The following is a 17,364-nucleotide window of genomic DNA, read 5'->3' on the forward strand; positions in this document are numbered from 1 at the left end:
CATAAGGATGATGGCACACCCGAGGGCCGCCCTTCACTGTGGGGGGTGGATGGCGGGCTCCGTTTGTCTCGGCTCAAGTCATTTATAACTCCCAAAGTTTTAACAAGAATATGAAACTTGGCACAAGATGTATTGCATATTGACAGGCTTTTACCCCGTCCATGTTTTAGGCAAAGTGGGACCTCTGATGGCCACCCTGCATGGAGACAACATCAAAGTTTTTAATAGGTATCTGTGCTAAAAAGAAATTCCTCAGTATTATACCTTCAGCCGGACCAGAGTTTATAAAGGATGGAACCTCTAAGACTCCACACTCCACCTCCCTTGTAAATAATTATATCTTTTCCCGTGCAATATTCCAGGGGTGGTTGCGGCTATCATATCTGTCCTTTGTCTTGTGATAACAGTATGAAGCACACAGGTAAGGCGTATGTGAAGGAAGGGTACTCTTCGACATGCCGTGAGGGAAGGAAGTAGCTGTGTGCGTAGTGTGTGTGTGTGTGATGTGAGGGTGTCGAGTACGTGTGTGTGTGTGTGTGTGTGTGTGTGTGTGTGTGTGTGTGTGTGTGTGTGTGTGTGTGTGTGTGTGTGTGTGTGTGTGTGTGTGGGTGGGTGGGTGTGATGGGAGAGTGGGTGTGGAGTAGGTGTGGGTGTAGATGTGTGTTTGTGGGTGTGGGTGTGTTAGTGTGTGCGTAACTCTAACAGAACCACAAACCTCACCCAGACACGAATAACACACACACACACACACACACACACACACACACACACACACACACACACACACACACACACACACACACACACACACACACACACACCTAATTTCACGTGGCGCCACATCCAGAGTTTCTAGCACTTTCCTTTGAGCCAGAAATCTTTAATTACTGATCTGTATTTTACCTGTTGATTTGTTTTTACGTCTTGTCTCATTTATATATATATTTTTTACCATCTAGACAATATTATTTATGTGAGAGGATTTTTGAGCGCCCAATAGGTCAAAAAAATACAAAAAAACATAAAACCTGGTCCATTTAAGAGGAAAATTTAAAATAATTATATGTGGTTTGGAATATAAGATTGGGGCCAGGATTCCAAGGGATGATATTGTGTGTGGATGAGTGTGTGGCCCACTTTTTTTATTTTTTTTCTAGTATGCTGTTGGTTCTCTGTCGCACTTCCTCATTCCTTGTTTCTGGGTCCTGTCTCACCCTCTCCGTAGGTGATGATGATGATGATGATGATGATGATGATGATGGTGGTGGTGATAATAATGATGATAATGATGATGGTGGTGATAATAATGATGATGATAATAATAATAATAATAATAATAATAATAATAATGGTAGTAGTAGTAGTAGTAGTTATATTTATGATGATGATAATGATAATAATAATAATAATAGTAGTAGTAGTAGTAGTACTAGTAGTTATATTTATGATAATAATAATAATAATAATAATAATAGTAGTAGTAGTAGTAGTAGTAGTTATATTTATAATAATAATGATAATAATAATAATAATAATAATAGTCGTAGTAGTAGTAGTAGTAGTAATATTTATGGTAATAATAATAATAATAATAATAATAATAATAATAATGAAGTTGAGGGAAGTGGAGAAATAAGGGAGGAGAGATGAGGCAGCAGGAATTACACCTAACCCATCCGTGTCCAATGTCCTCAATATAGGACGAAACTGGACATTTTCTAAAGTTAATAAAGGGGGGGAACTCAGGGTGGGGAACCTATGAGCTTCGCGACTATGAGCTGATAGGCGGAGGGCGGTACGTCTAAATGCGAAGCCTGGGAACTAATGGGTTAAGACACAGAGCTACATCGGGTGGGGGAAGGGTAGCGTAATACAGTGCTACATCGGATGAGGGAAGGGTAGCGTAATACAGTGCTACATCGGGTGAGGGAAGGGTAGCGTAATACAGTGCTACATCGGGTGAGGGAAGGGAATAATACAATGCTACATCGGGTGGGGGAAGGGTAATACAGTGCTACATCGGGTGAGGGAAGGGTAGCGTAATACAGTGCTACATCGGGTGAGGGAAGGGTAATACAGTGCTACATCGGGTGGGGGAAGGGTAATACAGTGCTACATCGGGTGAGGGAAGGGTAGCGTAATACAGTGCTACATCGGGTGAGGGAAGGGTAATACAGAGCTACATCGGGTGAGGGAAGGGAATAATACAGAACTACATCGGGTGAGGGAAGGGAATAATACAGAACTACATCGGGTGAGGGAAGGGTAATACAGTGCTACATCGGGTGAGGGAAGGGTAATACAGTGCTACATCGGGTGAGGGAAGGGTAGCGTAATACAGTGCTACATCGGGTGAGGGAAGGGAATAATACAGTGCTACATCGGGTGAGGGAAGGGTAATACAGTGCTACATCGGGTGAGGGAAGGGTAATACAGTGCTACATCGGGTGAGGGAAGGGTAATACAGTGCTACATCGGATGAGGGAAGGGTAGCGTAATACAGTGCTACATCGGGTGAGGGAAGGGTAGCGTAATACAGAGCTACATCGGATGAGGGAAGGGTAGCGTAATACAGTGCTACATCGGGTGAGGGAAGGGAAGCGTAACACAGTGCTACATCGGGTGGGGGAAGCGTAATACAGTGCTACATCGGGTGAGGGAAGGGTAGCGTAATACAGTGCTACATCGGGTGAGGGAAGGGTAATACAGTGCTACATCGGGTGAGGGAAGGGAAACGTGATGGTGATAAATGAGTGTACAGTACTCCACCGCTCGAGGAAGAGTGACTGGCGAGTTGAGGTGGGGGGGAAAGTGACGCCAGGGAGGGGAAAGTGTGAGGTCCGGACACTTTCCTTACACCCCGGACACTGACGATACGATATAAATGGCACGAACAACACGCAATATAGTAACGGAGCAGAAAATAAATCGGTAAGGAAGAGGTGTTAGGAAGCTCTAAGAATAACAAGCGAAATAGTAATAGAGCGGAAAATAAATCGGTAAAGAAGAGGTGTTAGTGAGCTTTAAAAATAAGACACAAGAATATAGTAACTGAGCAGCATCGGAAATAAATCGGTAAGGAAGAGGTGTTGGTAAGCTTCCTAATTCTCGTCAGGTATGGAAGCTCCCTAACACCTTTTCCTCAGCGATTTATTACTGGCTATGGTTAATATCCCTTTGTACGACAATTATGCAGAGTATGGCGATATTGGAAGGATTTATGTTACACAGTAGAGGACAGTAAGGTGTAATAAGCAAAATAAATCGCATAGGTAAAGGTGTTAGGGCTTGTAATCCGTGGTAGTGTTAGTCTTATGGGTAAATCCTGGAAAATATATTCTTTTTTTTTTTTATTAATATCATTGTACAGTATTTAAGCGGTTCAGAATAGCTAGGTTATTCTCTCTCTCTCTCTCTCTCTCTCTCTCTCTCTCTCTCTCTCTCTCTCTCTCTCTCTCTCCCTCCCTCCCTCAAACTGCCAGAAAATTAACAGGTGAAATAAAGTTGCATAAATGACCGTAACTCCTTGTCCTTCATGTAGGCGACAGGTCAACTCTGGAACTGTCTCCCTCTGTCTGTTTTTCCTACTGCCTACGACCTCCAGCAGTCTTTCAAACGCGGTGTGTCCAGGCATCTCGAAAGGAACGGATCTTGAATTTGGCTCTCCGTTACCTTGTTGCCGTTTTTCTTGGAGGGGACAGTTTGCGAGCCCTTGGCCTTGGGTTCCTTCTTCCTTGAAAAAAAAAAGAAGAAGAAGAAAGAAAGACAAGAAAGAAAGAAAAGAGAAAATATATGTTTTTTCTCTCTCTCGGGATAATTGCCTCCATCAAAATACTGCTTGTGTCTGGCCAGCTTACGTATTGAGTCTCCTTGGTTACTAGTCAATTTTACACTCCAGTCTGACTACACCTGGCCATCAAGTTACCTTCAAGGTGTAATGGCTTCTTGGCAGGTGAAATTAACCCGACTATAGTTTATCTTGAAGTGGTAAAGGACAAAATAAATATATGCTTTTATGTATCAAAGTTTTATTTATTATTAAAGTTATTGACTTATTTATTACACCATGACTTAGACTAATAAAGGGTATACAAAGATTTGATTATGAAGAGATTGAAAGTAGATAAAGTGATAGATAGATTGAGTAGATAGATAGACTGCAAGTAGATAGACTGAGTGGCTAGATAGACTGAGAGGTGGATTGAGAGTAGATAGACTGAGAGTAGACAGTAGATAGATTGAGAATAGACTGAGTAGACAGTAGATAGATTGAGAATAGACTGAGTAGACAGTAGATAGATTGAGAATAGACTGAGTAGACAGTAGATAGACTGAGAATAGATACATAGAGTAGATAGATTGAGAATAGATAGACAGAGTAGACGGAGTAGATAGATTGAGAATAGATAGACTGAGTAGACAGTAGATAGATTGAGAATAGATAGACTGAGTAGACAGTAGATAGATTGAGAATAGATAGACAGTAGATAGATTGGGCGTAGAGTGAAAGAAGACAGAGTAGATAGATAGTGTAGATAGAGTACATAGACAGAGTAGATAGATAGTGTAGATAGATAGTGTAGATAGACAGTGTAGATAGACAGAGTAGATAGATAGTGTAGATAGATAGTGTAGATAGATAGTGTAGATAGACAGAGTAGATAGATAGCGTAGATAGATATAGCAGATAGACAAAGCAGGTAGCTATTCACAAACACACACACATTCATCCATTGCAAAGGGAAATATATCCGGTATTCACAAACAGACTTAAGGTCACTTCCCCGTAACTCACGCCAGGAGGCATAGCACCGCTCCGTAACACCTCTTCCTGAGCGATTCATTTTGCGTATCACACCCTAACATATGGTAAAGATCGAGTTATGTGGACTTAGTACCAAGAAAATAGTGATGTTTACTGTGGAGAGAAAATCGCTTAGGAGGAGGTGTTGCGGAATGGAGTTACTTGTGCTTTGAATTGAATTACTTCTGCTTTGAATTGCGTTACGTCTGCTTTGAATTGAGTTACGTCTGCTTTGAATTGAATTACTTCTGCTTTGAATGGAATTACTTCTGCTTTGAATTGAATTACTTCTGCTTTGAATTGAATTGCTTCTGCTTTGAATTGAATTACTTCTGCTTTGAATTGAGTTACTTCTGCTTTGAATTGAGTTACTTCTGCTTTGAATTGAGTTACTTCTGCTTTGAATTGAGTTACTTCTGCTTTGAATTGAGTTACTTCTGCTTTGAATTGAATTACTTCTGCTTTGAATTGCGTTACTTCTGCTTTGAATTGAGTTACTTCTGCTTTGAATTGAGTTACTTCTGCTTTGAATTGAGTTACTTCTGCTTTGAATTGAATTACTTCAGCTTTGAATTGTTACTGCAGCTTTGAATGGAGTTACATTTGCTTTGAATTGAGTTACGTCTGCTTTGAATTGAGTTACGTCTGCTTTGAATTGAGTTACATCTGCTTTGAATTGAGTTACTTCTGCTTTGAATTCGGTTACTATACTTCTGCTTTGACTGCTTTGAATTCAGTTACCTCTGCTTTGACTGCTTTGAATTCGGTTACTTCTGCTTTGACTGCTTTGAATTCAGTTACCTCTGCTTTGACTGCTTTGAATTGAGTTACTTCTGCCTTGACTGCTTTGAATTGTTACTTCTGCTTTGACTGCTTTGAATTCAGTTACTTCTGCTTTGAACTCACTTACTGATGTTTTATAATTATTTTTTTTGAACTTTACTAAATTTTCCATCTATGCTTTGAACTGTTCATTAGTTTTTCTTAGTTTTTTTGAATATTTTGATTTTTTTTTTGAATTTCGAAATTTTTGAGAAATTGACGAAAATTTTGTGATACTTTGAATTCCATGATTTTTTTTTTTTTTTTTTTAATGTCATGAGAAAAATTTGATATTTTTGTCTTTTTTTTAATTTTGAACTTCATGACGAGAAATATTTGTGATGTTCTGAAGGTTGTGTGTGTGTGTGTGTGTGTGTGTGTGTGTGTGTGTGTGTGTGTGTGTGTGTGTGTGTGTGTGTGTGTGAAAGCTTTGATGTTCTGAAGGTTGTGTAGTCATCGTGTGTGTGTGTGTGTGTGTGTGTGTGTGTGAAAGTTTTGATGTTCTGAAGGTTGTGTAGTCATTGTGTGTGTGTGTGTGTGTGTGTGTGTGTGAAAGCTTTGATGTTCTGAAGGTTGTGTGTGTGTGTGTGTGTGTGTGTGTGTGTGTGTGAAAGCTTTGATGTTCTGAAGGTTGTGTGTGTGTGTGTGTGTGTGTGTGTGTGTGTGTGTGTGTGTGTGTGTGTGTGTGTGTGTGTGTATTGATGGTGTTGGCGGGCTAGGTAATAACGTCTCCACCATCACTCTCATTTTCTTCTTCTTCCTCTTCCTCCTCTTCCTCTTCCTTTTCCTCCTCCTTATCTACCTCCTCTTCCTCTTCCTCCTCCTCTTCCTCCTCCTCTTCCTCTTCCTCTTCCTTATCTACCTCCTCTTCCTCCTCTTCCTCATCTTCCTCTTCCTCTTCCTTATCTACCTCCTCTTCCTCTTCCTCTTCCTCCACCAGACTTGGGACTAATCTGGAAAAAAAAAAATGTTCATGTCAACTTTGAAAAAAATGTTCATGTCAACTTTGAAAAAAAAGATGTTCATGTCAACTTTGAAAAAAATGTTCATGTCAACTTTGAAAAAAAAGATATTCATGTCAACTTTGAAAAAAATGTTCATGTCAACTTTGAAAAAAAAGATATTCATGTCAACTTTGAAAAAAATGTTCATGTCAACTTTGAAAAAAAAGATGTTCATGTCAACTTTGAAAAAAAATGTTCATGTCAACTTTGAAAAAAAATGTTCATGTCAGTTTTGAATATTTATTTTGAACAGCCGTGGCGAGTAAAATAATGTAGATTTAATAGGGGAAAATCTCTCTCTCTCTCCCTCTCTCTCTCTCTCTCTCTCTCTCTCTCTCTCTCTCTCTCTCTCTCTCTCTCTCTCTCGCCATGGCGGGTAAAATAATATAGATTTAATAAGGGAAAATAGACTTACTGATAACTATACTTAAGGTTGGTAATTGCATTCTCTCTCTCTCTCTCTCTCTCTCTCTCTCTCTCTCTCTCTCTCTCTCTCTCTCTCTCTCTCTCTCCGTCAGATCATCAGTAATTCCATCTCTCTCTCTCTCTCTCTCTCTCTCTCCGTCAGATCATCAGTAATTCCATCTCTCTCTCTCTCTCTCTCTCTCTCTCTCTCTCTCTCTCTCTCTCTCTCTCTCTCTCTCTCTCTCTCTCATACGGTATCACAAATAATAATCTCCTGAGCGCTACATCGGGTGAGTGGATGGATATAAACTCACCTTAACCTCGTTCTCGTACGTCTGCTTGACCTTGAATCCTTGTCTTGTAGGTGTTACTGTTGTCTCCTGTAGTGACGAAAGGATTATGTAGGAGAGAGAGAGAGAGAGAGAGAGAGAGACTTTGTGCCTATATCTTATCCGTCTATCGGTCTGTTTACCTGACTATATCTATCTGTCTATCTATCTATAGCCTGACGTCTTCATCTCGTACGCAGTGGCCACAAACAAATCGCCCCCACGTCACCCTCTCCTCTGCCATCAGGCCGGCCGTTCTCCAGCTCACATCCCCCTCTCCTATTTACCTCCACCCCATCCCTCCATCTCATTCTCAGCTTTCCTCGTCCCCTCCCCCCTCCACCTTACTCGCATACACTCCTAGTTAGTCTCACATTCCATTTTCTGTAAGTGGCCAAGGTACTTCTAATGCTTTCTGACAATAACTAATAACAGTAATAATAATAATAATAATAATAATAATAATAATAATAAAAGCAACAAGAACACCGACAAATTGTCCACGGATAGTTTTGCTACAGCCTTGCCACAGCCGCTGCCTACTGGAAGCCAAGCTATGAAGGACCTTGAGGTCAAGGTCACTGATCTTGTGCATGTCACCTTAGGTCATCACAGTCTGTAAGTTCACTAAGTGTAGTGACTCTGGCTTTAATCCTTCATGGAAGATTGGCTGATATTGGTAATATTCGGTAAAGTCCCAATTATTGAACCCAGGCGATCTTAGAGAATAATCAACTGATTGGAACCACATTCCTTTCCGCTCTGCGTCAGCCTTAAGGCTGTATTGTAGTAAAATTTCAGCTGGCTGGCTTAAGCGGTTCTTGCGATAGCCTGGCTGACTCACTTTTCTGTGTTTGGTACAATATCCGGTGATCCGGGTGATGGACTACCGCCATATTTGGCCACAAGAAGCGGACAGCTGTCCGACTAGGTTGACCGGGTTTGAAGGCTCTGGGCCATATAGCCTTTGAAATATCGCAGTTTTAAGATAATAATAATAATAGTAATAATAATAATAAGTAATAATAATGATAAAAATAATAACCTGTCAATCTGTCTATTCCCAGACGCCTTAATCCCTGAAGGGGTGGCCACAAACAAATCGCCTCCTTGTCGCCCTGTGCCCCGTCATTTCACTGCCCTGCTCCCAGCTCACACACCCCCTCTCTCGTATACTTCTCCTCTCCATCCCTGCATCTTATTCTTGGCCTCCCCCTCCCTCTCTGCCCCTCCACCTCACTCACATACACCCTCTTCGTCAGTCTCTCACTCTCCATCCTTTCCATATGGCCAAACCACCTCAGTGTATTTCTCCTAACGCTTTCTATCACATCCACATCCACATCACAACACTTCTTCACTTCCTCATTTGTCATTCTGTCTCTCCATGTGACTCCACATGCTCCTCTCAAATAACTCATTTCCACTGCTCTCACTCTTGACTTGTGTCCTTCCAACAAGGTCCAAGCTTCACTTCCATACGTTAGAGTTGGTATCGCAGTACTGTCATGTAGTGACTTTTTTACTTCCATGCTGTCTTCCTTGTTCTTTATCACTACTTTCAAAGAACCAACAACCTTTCTTCCTTGTACCCTTTCAAGCACTTCTCCCTCTAAACTTCCATCCTTACTCATCACTCTACCCAAGTACTTAAATGCACTCACATTTTCCATTTCCTCCTCATCCAGCCTCACTGTACATTCAGTGACTTCACTTCACTCGAAGACTATCACTTTACTCTTCCCTACATTCTCCTTTAGATTCCGTTTCTTACACACTCCCAAACTCATCCACCAAGCCTTGCAGCTCCCCTTCGTCTTCACTTAACAACTCGGTATGATCTGCAAACAGCAGTATAGGGAGTTTCCAAACACTGCCCTCTCTTATTAGGGCCACTCCAACATCCACTGCCCTACCTTGTATCTCTCTTATAACCCGTTCCATATACAGATTGAACAACCATGGAGACATGACACATCCCTTTTTTAATCCAACCTTCAAAGAGAAAAATTCACTCGGTTCACTATCCACACGCACTGCAGCCTTAGCACCATCATACATACTCTTCACAGCATTCAACAACTTCCCATCTACTCCATATATTCTTAATACTTTCCACAATCCTTGTATATCCACCCTGTCATATGCTTCTCCAAATCTATGAAGGCTGCATAAAACTTCTTGCCCTTCTCTAGAAACTTTTCCACTAAAGATCTAAGAATGAATATCTGATCTACACAACCTCTTCCCTTCCTAAAGCCTCCCTGTTCTTCTCCAACTAATTCCTGTTTTTTCCCTAACTCTGTCAATAAGTATCCTACCGTATACTTTTCCTATTACACTAAGAAGACAAATGCCCCTATGATTACCACACACTTCTTTTTCCCCTTTTCCTTTGTACAAGGGAATAATTATACCTGACTTCCAATCCTCCGGGACTCTACCTTCCTCCCAGGCCAATCTGCACATCTTCCACATCCATTCTACTACTATCTCTCCCCCATGCTTCAGCATTTCACCACACACTCCATCAATTCCTGGGGCTTTCCCCATTTTGACTTTCTTCATTGCTTCCACAACTTCCATCCTACTGATTCCTTCCTGTCTTCTCGTATCCCTCCTTCTCCCAGCCATTCCCCAGCCACTTATACTTGCATTACTTTCATTCTCTGTGTTCAACAATTCCTTAAAGTGTTCTCTCAATCTGCTCACTTTTCCTCCCTTTTCCACTAGCAATCTACAATTTTTATTTTTCATTCCCTGACTAACTTCTTTATCAACTTATCAAACTTTTTACCTTTTTCCACAACATCATCTTACAGTCCCTCCACTTTACGCTCAAACTCTTTTCAAATATTTACAAAAAATTAAAAAAGAAAACTTGCCACCGGGCTGTGGGAGGTGTTGATAATAGCTTACCCTTGTGATGGTATTGCTGAAGTCAGCATTGGGGTAGTAGCTGCTTGCCAAGTCCATGACAGTGGCCTAGGGAGGAATATTCATAAACAGTCTTACACAAAATTACAACAGAAATTGGCTACAAGAGTAAAGACTAAAGTGTATATATATATATATATATATATATATATACCGGTATATATTTGTTTATTTATTTATTCAAATCAGTATCTTTTTTCAAGTCACGATCTGTTCTAAAAGGAAAAAAAAAAACAAAAATAAAACTCCAGATAGGGTACAGTAGTGAAAACAAAGGTATGAATATATATAAAAATAATCAAATTTTCATAGTTCAGAATCCATAAAGTCTTTTCTTTACGTTACCCTGTCTACTAAAAAATTAAAATAAAAATAAAAAACAGGGTACAAGAATGAAGACAAAAGTATATGTACTTTAAAAACAATTTTTTCCCCTTAAAGGAAAGCAGATATATTAAAAAAAAATCAATCTTTTTTCATAACTCAAAATCCAGATTCTTTTGTTTACGATACCAGATCTTCTCCGTTGGCCGTGTAGTGGCTGATGTACGTGTCTCTCTCATCACGCCTGGCCACTTCCCTGCCTGAGGGTGAGAAAATTATTAGAGAGAGAGAGAGAAGTGGCTGTTGTTATGTTTGGCTAATTCCCTTCCTCAGGAGTGAGAAGGCAATAAGGGAGAGGGGAGGAGGGGTGGTTATGGTGCTTGTCCCTTCGTAACGTCACATAATCAAGAATGACACAAGCAGGAAATATTGGGTGACCAATACAGAATTATTATTATTATCATTATTATCATCATCAGATATTATGAACTGGGTGGGGCAGGATTCACTATTACTACTACTACTATTACTACTACTGCTTGTATCCACTACTACTACTACTACTACTACTACTACTACAATTAATTCTACAATAATAATAATAATAATAATAATGAATAACCAAGAGAAGTCTCATCAGGTATCACCACATTCATCATCAGTGTCACAATATCCCTTTCTATCATCACCACCATCTGTTAACATTATCATCGTCACCATCATTATATTCACCACCATGTCATTATCACCTCCACCATCGCTATCACCCCCTAAGTCACCGTCATCATCACCATCACCTTCAAAACCCCAATCAGTTACTATGAACATGGTAGGTAGCATCCGAAAAGAAAAAAATGGACTCAAGTTAATACTGTATTGTTGACCCAGAATTGACATATGTAAAAGAAAGAGTATTTTATATATATATATATATATATATATATATATATATATATATATATATATATATATATATATATATATAAATGTTTTTTTTTTTTTTTTTTTTTTTTTGGGGGGGGAGTCTTGGGTTGTAATATTGAATAGTACAAAGTGCAGTTTGTGGTGTAGTTGTGTTGTGCTGCTGTACATGCGTCAGTTTGATCCTGTGTGGGTGTTGGAGAGGGAGGCCTTCACGTGGTGGCACCGATGTAACTAGGCGGCTCCACTGCCTGGCTATACAAATTCCCTCAACTGCTTCCCTCTTCCCCGAAATGCATGGTGGACTGCAGGAAAAGGCCAGCCTCAGCCTGCAGTCCACTGGGTTCACGTTTCACATAGGCTTTATTACTACTATTCCTACCACCACCACCACCACCTCCATCACTACAACTAGTACTGCCATAACCCCACCACCACAGCCACCACCACCGCAGCCACCACTACTACTGTGTCAAGACGCCATAGCAATTAAGCGCTGTTATTACCTGACATTTTGGTTGATTGGTTGGTGGTTGTGGGTCCCTGACTGGAAGTGGCTGGAGGAGTTGCTTGGTTGAGAGTTGTTGATTGAGTTGAGGATTCTTGTTTATATTTGCTTTTTTTTCGGGCGAGTTGATTTTTGTTCGGTTGAGTTGTCAATTCTTTTGTTTGGTTGAAAGTTGATTCTCTTGTTTGGTGGAGAGGTAACGCTTGTCACCTCTTAGGCTGGGAATATGGTTCTTGCAGCGTTGGTGGTTACAGCGCTAGTGAGGACCAGAGTGCGAGTTGGCCATTATATGCCAGGGAGGTATGATAATAGGAGGAGGCGGCGCATCGGTCTTCCTCTGTTGGCGCATATCCCGGTCGGCGGGGCTTAGCGGCCTCTGGGAGGGGGGGTGGGACTGATTGAAAACATTGCAGTTTCGCTCGCAAGGCGAGTTATTACATTGAATTGCTTCCTGGTGTTCACCACACACACAAATTAGGAGAAATGTTATTTAATGTGCAAGGTACGATATATATAAAGACATTTCTTGTCAATGATATAGACCCTTGAAAAACCCACCTGGCACCACATCATACCTTAGAAAATGTCAAGGTCTTGATTTGTTCACTCCACAAATACTCATAGATATTCCTTATATGAAATGCTAACAACGTGTTGTTTTCATCACATTGTATTATAGTGACTATAGGTACATATGAATCAGTCATGTAGGCCAATAATAATCACAGATGGTACTATTGTTTAATAATTTAGGTTCTCATTTGCGATGGGGGGAATTGACTCAAAACTCTGCAGTTTCACAAGGAGATTTATTACACTGTATTGCTCTCCAGAGTTCAACACACAAGATTATTTGAACTGTTATTTGATATGGAAGGAACAAATAAAGACACGGGCATTCTTTGATAATGATCCTTAGAAAATGTTTAGTTATTTTGTTCACCCTACAAATACACAAAAATATTTCTAATGTGGAATGTTAAACCGTGCTTTTTTCCCACATTACAATACCCTGTAGATACATATAAATCCCCAATATACGTCAGCAGTTATCATAAATGGTACTATTATTTATTGCTTTTGTTATTTATGTGTATGTATCACTGTTTCCGTAATTACTATCAGATTGGAAATATCCTTAATTCTTATTTACCCGCTGGAACCCAACCCAATCAAATCTATCCCACAGAAGACTGCATAAAATTACAACCTTATAATATTGGTCGAGTTAAGCAGTGGGTTGTAACGAGGTTTTGGAATGTGCTCAGATCTCTGTTTTTATTTTCTAAGGTTTTATGAAGGCATCCATCAGCGAATCATGAATGTGTGCCTCAGTAATGGTAACTTTTATGGTATCCTGATTCATCTCTCTATCTCGTGCATTGTAAGTTAGGTTAGGTGTGCTAGGTAGGTTAAATCATGTGGATGAGCTGAAGGTAAATTAGGCTAGGCGGCTAGGTTAAGCTAAGGTTATATTACGAGTAGATTAAGTGAATTAGATTAGGTAAGTTTAGGTTAGGATGAGCTGGGCTGGCTTGGGGTAAGTAAAGTTAGTTGAGTTAGGTTAGTGACTGGTTAAGATTGGCTAGGCCAGGCAGAGCTAGGTGGGTTAGGTTAAGCTGGGTTAGGTGGTTAGGTTAGGTTAGGCTAGGTTGCTTAGGTTATAAAGGCTAATTTGGGATAGGTTAAGTGGGTTAGGTAAGGTGTTTTAGACAGCAGTAAACCTCAGGTCCAGCCTACGTATTGATCGACCGACCACAACTCGGAAGCGTTTCCCTTCCCCCCCCCCCCTAGATTTGGAATTTTTAGTGCCAGTATCAGTGTCTGAACTGAATATAGATTATTGGAGGTTGCTAAAGTCTTCAAAAACACCATTATCGAATCACCAGACCCTAAATGACAAAAGAAACGTGGAAAAGATCCCAACATGACAGAGTCTTAAGCTCATTTCTAAAAATCCATTTCATTATTAATCTGGTAGTTTTGCCTGTGGAATGTTACAGAGTCCCGTCGGTCCCTGTGCGTACACCCAGAAGCTGAACATGCAGGCCTGTTGAGTGGCTACACTAAAAATCCTTAAAAGTTGCACACTCAGCTGACGTTTGCTTTGAGCCAACGGGGGGACGGGGGGCTGGACCGCGCTGGCTTCAAGTCACATGACCTCACGCCGACTCCTGCCCTGTTATACCTCCATGATACAATGCTGAGTTGCCTGAGCATATGCATTCTGTCGGCTGGCGCTACAGTATACGTATTTGGGAGGAGGGGTGACTAACAAGAACCATTCGTACCTTTCTGCCTTCTTATAATAACTCCTTCCATTGACCTCTGCCCATTTACTACTCTTAGATAGAAAATTACCTTACTTTGCCCATGTGGAGAGGATGGAGAGCGAGAGACTAACGAGGGAGTGTATGTGCATGAGGTGGAAGGGGGAGGAGAGGGAGGGGAGGCCGAGGATGAGATGAAGGGATGGAATGAGGAGGTATATGAGAGACGGGGGTGTGAGCTGGGGTGAGTGCAGCGAAATGGCGGGGGACAGGGCGACATGGAGGAGATTTATTTGCGGCCACCCCTTACGGGATTAAGGCGTTCGGCTAAAGATAGATAGATAGATAGATATATAGATTTTTTGCAACCAGACAGTGTTTAATATCAGAGTTGTATCATTTGGGTTTAGAAGTTTTGGCAGGCCTTGTGTTGCACATTGGATTGCATTACTTGATTGCATTGTTGAGAGTTTCTGCTAAAAATATCCATGCATCACTGGTGTCTAATGTTTTGACAGTGGGAGGAGTTGGTGGTGGTGATGATGATGATGATGAGGAGGAGGAGGACGAAGAGGTGGTGGTGGTGGTGATGATGATGATGAGGATGATGAGGAGGAGGAGGATGGCGAGGTGGTGGTGGTGGTGGTGGTGATGATGATGATGATGATGATGATGATGAGGAGGAGGATGACGAAGAGGTGGTGGTGGTGGTGGTGATGATGATGATGATGATGATGATGAGGAGGAGGAGGAGGAGGAGGAGGATGGCGAGGTGGTGGTGGTGGTGATGATGATGATGATGATGATGATGATGAGGAGGAGGAGGAGGAGGATGACGAAGAGGTGGTGGTGGTGATGATGATGATGATGATGATGATGATGAAGAGGAGGAGGAGAAGATGGAGGATGGGTAGAAGGAGGAGTTGGGTGTTGATGATGATGGTGAGGAGGAGGAGTTGGGTGATGGTGATGATAATAATAATAATAAAGACAGTGATGACGAAATATCAGAAGTTTTGAAATAATCGGACGAAAGAAAAAATTGACGATGTGAAGAGAAACGTTCCTTGGAGTTTGGGGGATTTCTCAAAACCTGCTCTTAAGCGATTTATTTTGCCCCCCTTAACTATCTGTGGCTCCTATGACTCACCCAGCTAAACTCCTAGGTGTTGGCTGGGACTGAATGATGATGATGATGGTGGTGGTGGTGGTGATGGTGCTGGAGGAAGAGGCTGGCGATATGATGAGAGTAAGAAATGATGATGATGATGATGATGACAAGATGGTAAAGAATGATGATGATGATGAAGAGGATGGTGATAGAGTGATGGTGATGATGGAGGAAGAGGATGATGATATAGTGATGCTGCTGCTGATGATGATGATGACAAGATGGTAAAGAATGATGATGATGATGATGAAGAGGATGGTGATAGAGTGATGGTGATGATGAAGAGGATGGTGATATAATGATGATGATGGAGGAAGAGGATGGTGATAGTGATGCTGCTGCTGCTGATGATAAAATGGTAATGACTGTGGCGCCATAAATCCTGAAGAGATGAAGGTGAGCAAAACAACATTCCGGATTCAGAGTTATCAAAATCCCCCCCCCTCCCCCCCGCCTCTTGAACAGCAGACAGACGGAGCAGAACGTGGCGGCCCCCAAAAGTCACGTGCACACCTCTAATACCCCACCACAGTCACGTGCACACCTACTATACCCCACCACAGTCACTTGCACACCTATAATACCCCACCACAGTCACGTGCACACCTATAATACCCCACCACAGTCACGTGCACACCTATAATACCCCACCACAGTCACGTGCACACCTATAGTACCCCACCACAGTCACGTGCACACCTATAGTACCCCACCACAGTCACGTGCACACCTATAGTACCCCACCACAGTCACGTGCACACCTACAATACCCCACCACAGTCACGTGCACACCTACAATACCCCACCACAGTCACGTGCACACCTCTAATACCCCACCACAGTCACGTGCACACCTCTAATACCCCACCACAGTCACGTGCACACCTCTAATACCCCACCACAGTCACGTGCACACCTCTAATACCCCACCACAGTCACGTGCACACCTACAATACCCCACCACAGTCACGTGCACACCTCTAATACCCCACCACAGTCACGTGCATACCTCTAATACCCCACCACAGTCACGTGCACACCTATAATACCCCACCACAGTCACGTGCACACCTCTAATACCCCACCACAGTAACGTGCACACCTCTAATACCTCACCACAGTCACGTGCACACCTATAATACCCCACCACAGTCACGTGCACACCTATAATACCCCACCACAGTCACGTGCACACCTATAATACCCCACCACAGTCACGTGCACACCTATAATACCCCACCACAGTCACGTGCACACCTATAATACCCCACCACAGTCACGTGCACACCTATAATACCCCACCACAGTCACGTGCACACCTATAATACCCCACCACAGTCACGTGCACACCTATAATACCCCACCACAGTCACGTGCACACCTATAATAGTGGTAGTAGACAGTGGTATGGTAGGAAATGGTAGTAGTAGACAGAAATATGGTAGAATATGGTAATAGACAGTGCTATGGTAGTTTATGGGAGAAGATAGTGGTAGTAGACAGTGGTATGGTAGGATATGGTAGAAGATAGTGGTAGTAGACAGTGGTATGGTAGGATATGGTAGAAGATAGTGGTAGTAGACAGTGGTATGGTAGGAGAGGTACATGGCAGAGACGGTGAAGATGAACACCCATCCCCCCCTTCCCTCCAGCCTCCTCCTCCCCCCACTCAAACCCCCTCCATCCCCCTTTCCTCCCCCACTCAAACCCTCTCCAACCCCACCCCAGCCATGGCAACACCTCATTAGCCAAAAATGTTCCGGGACTGATAATTACTCTTGGCATTTCCTCTCCTGCTAAAGCATTTCCGTGTTCGGTGTTATCTGTTAAGTGGGGAGATTACAGAGAAGAGTAGATTTTTGCGATGTG

The 17,364-nt window shown here is 41.9% G+C and overlaps 1 protein-coding gene across 1 annotated transcript in view; it reads right to left on the reverse strand.

The window, feature by feature from the left end:
* Positions 1-8,204: 8,204 nt before the first annotated feature.
* LOC145397530 (glutamate receptor-like) overlaps positions 8,205-17,364 on the reverse strand; it is a 28,956-nt gene continuing 19,796 nt past the window's right edge. The window contains exons 11-12 of the mRNA XM_080270601.1: positions 10,284-10,349; positions 8,205-8,291 (exon numbers count right to left, since the gene is read on the reverse strand). Of these exons, the coding sequence (XP_080126727.1) occupies positions 8,205-8,291; positions 10,284-10,349 (153 nt within the window). The remainder of the gene's footprint in view (positions 8,292-10,283; positions 10,350-17,364) is intronic.

This window comes from Coenobita brevimanus, chromosome 41 (assembly GCF_032717465.1).
Source record: "Coenobita brevimanus isolate Jiangsu-jjx chromosome 41, ASM3271746v2, whole genome shotgun sequence".
Classification (NCBI taxonomy): Eukaryota; Metazoa; Arthropoda; class Malacostraca; order Decapoda; family Coenobitidae; genus Coenobita; species Coenobita brevimanus.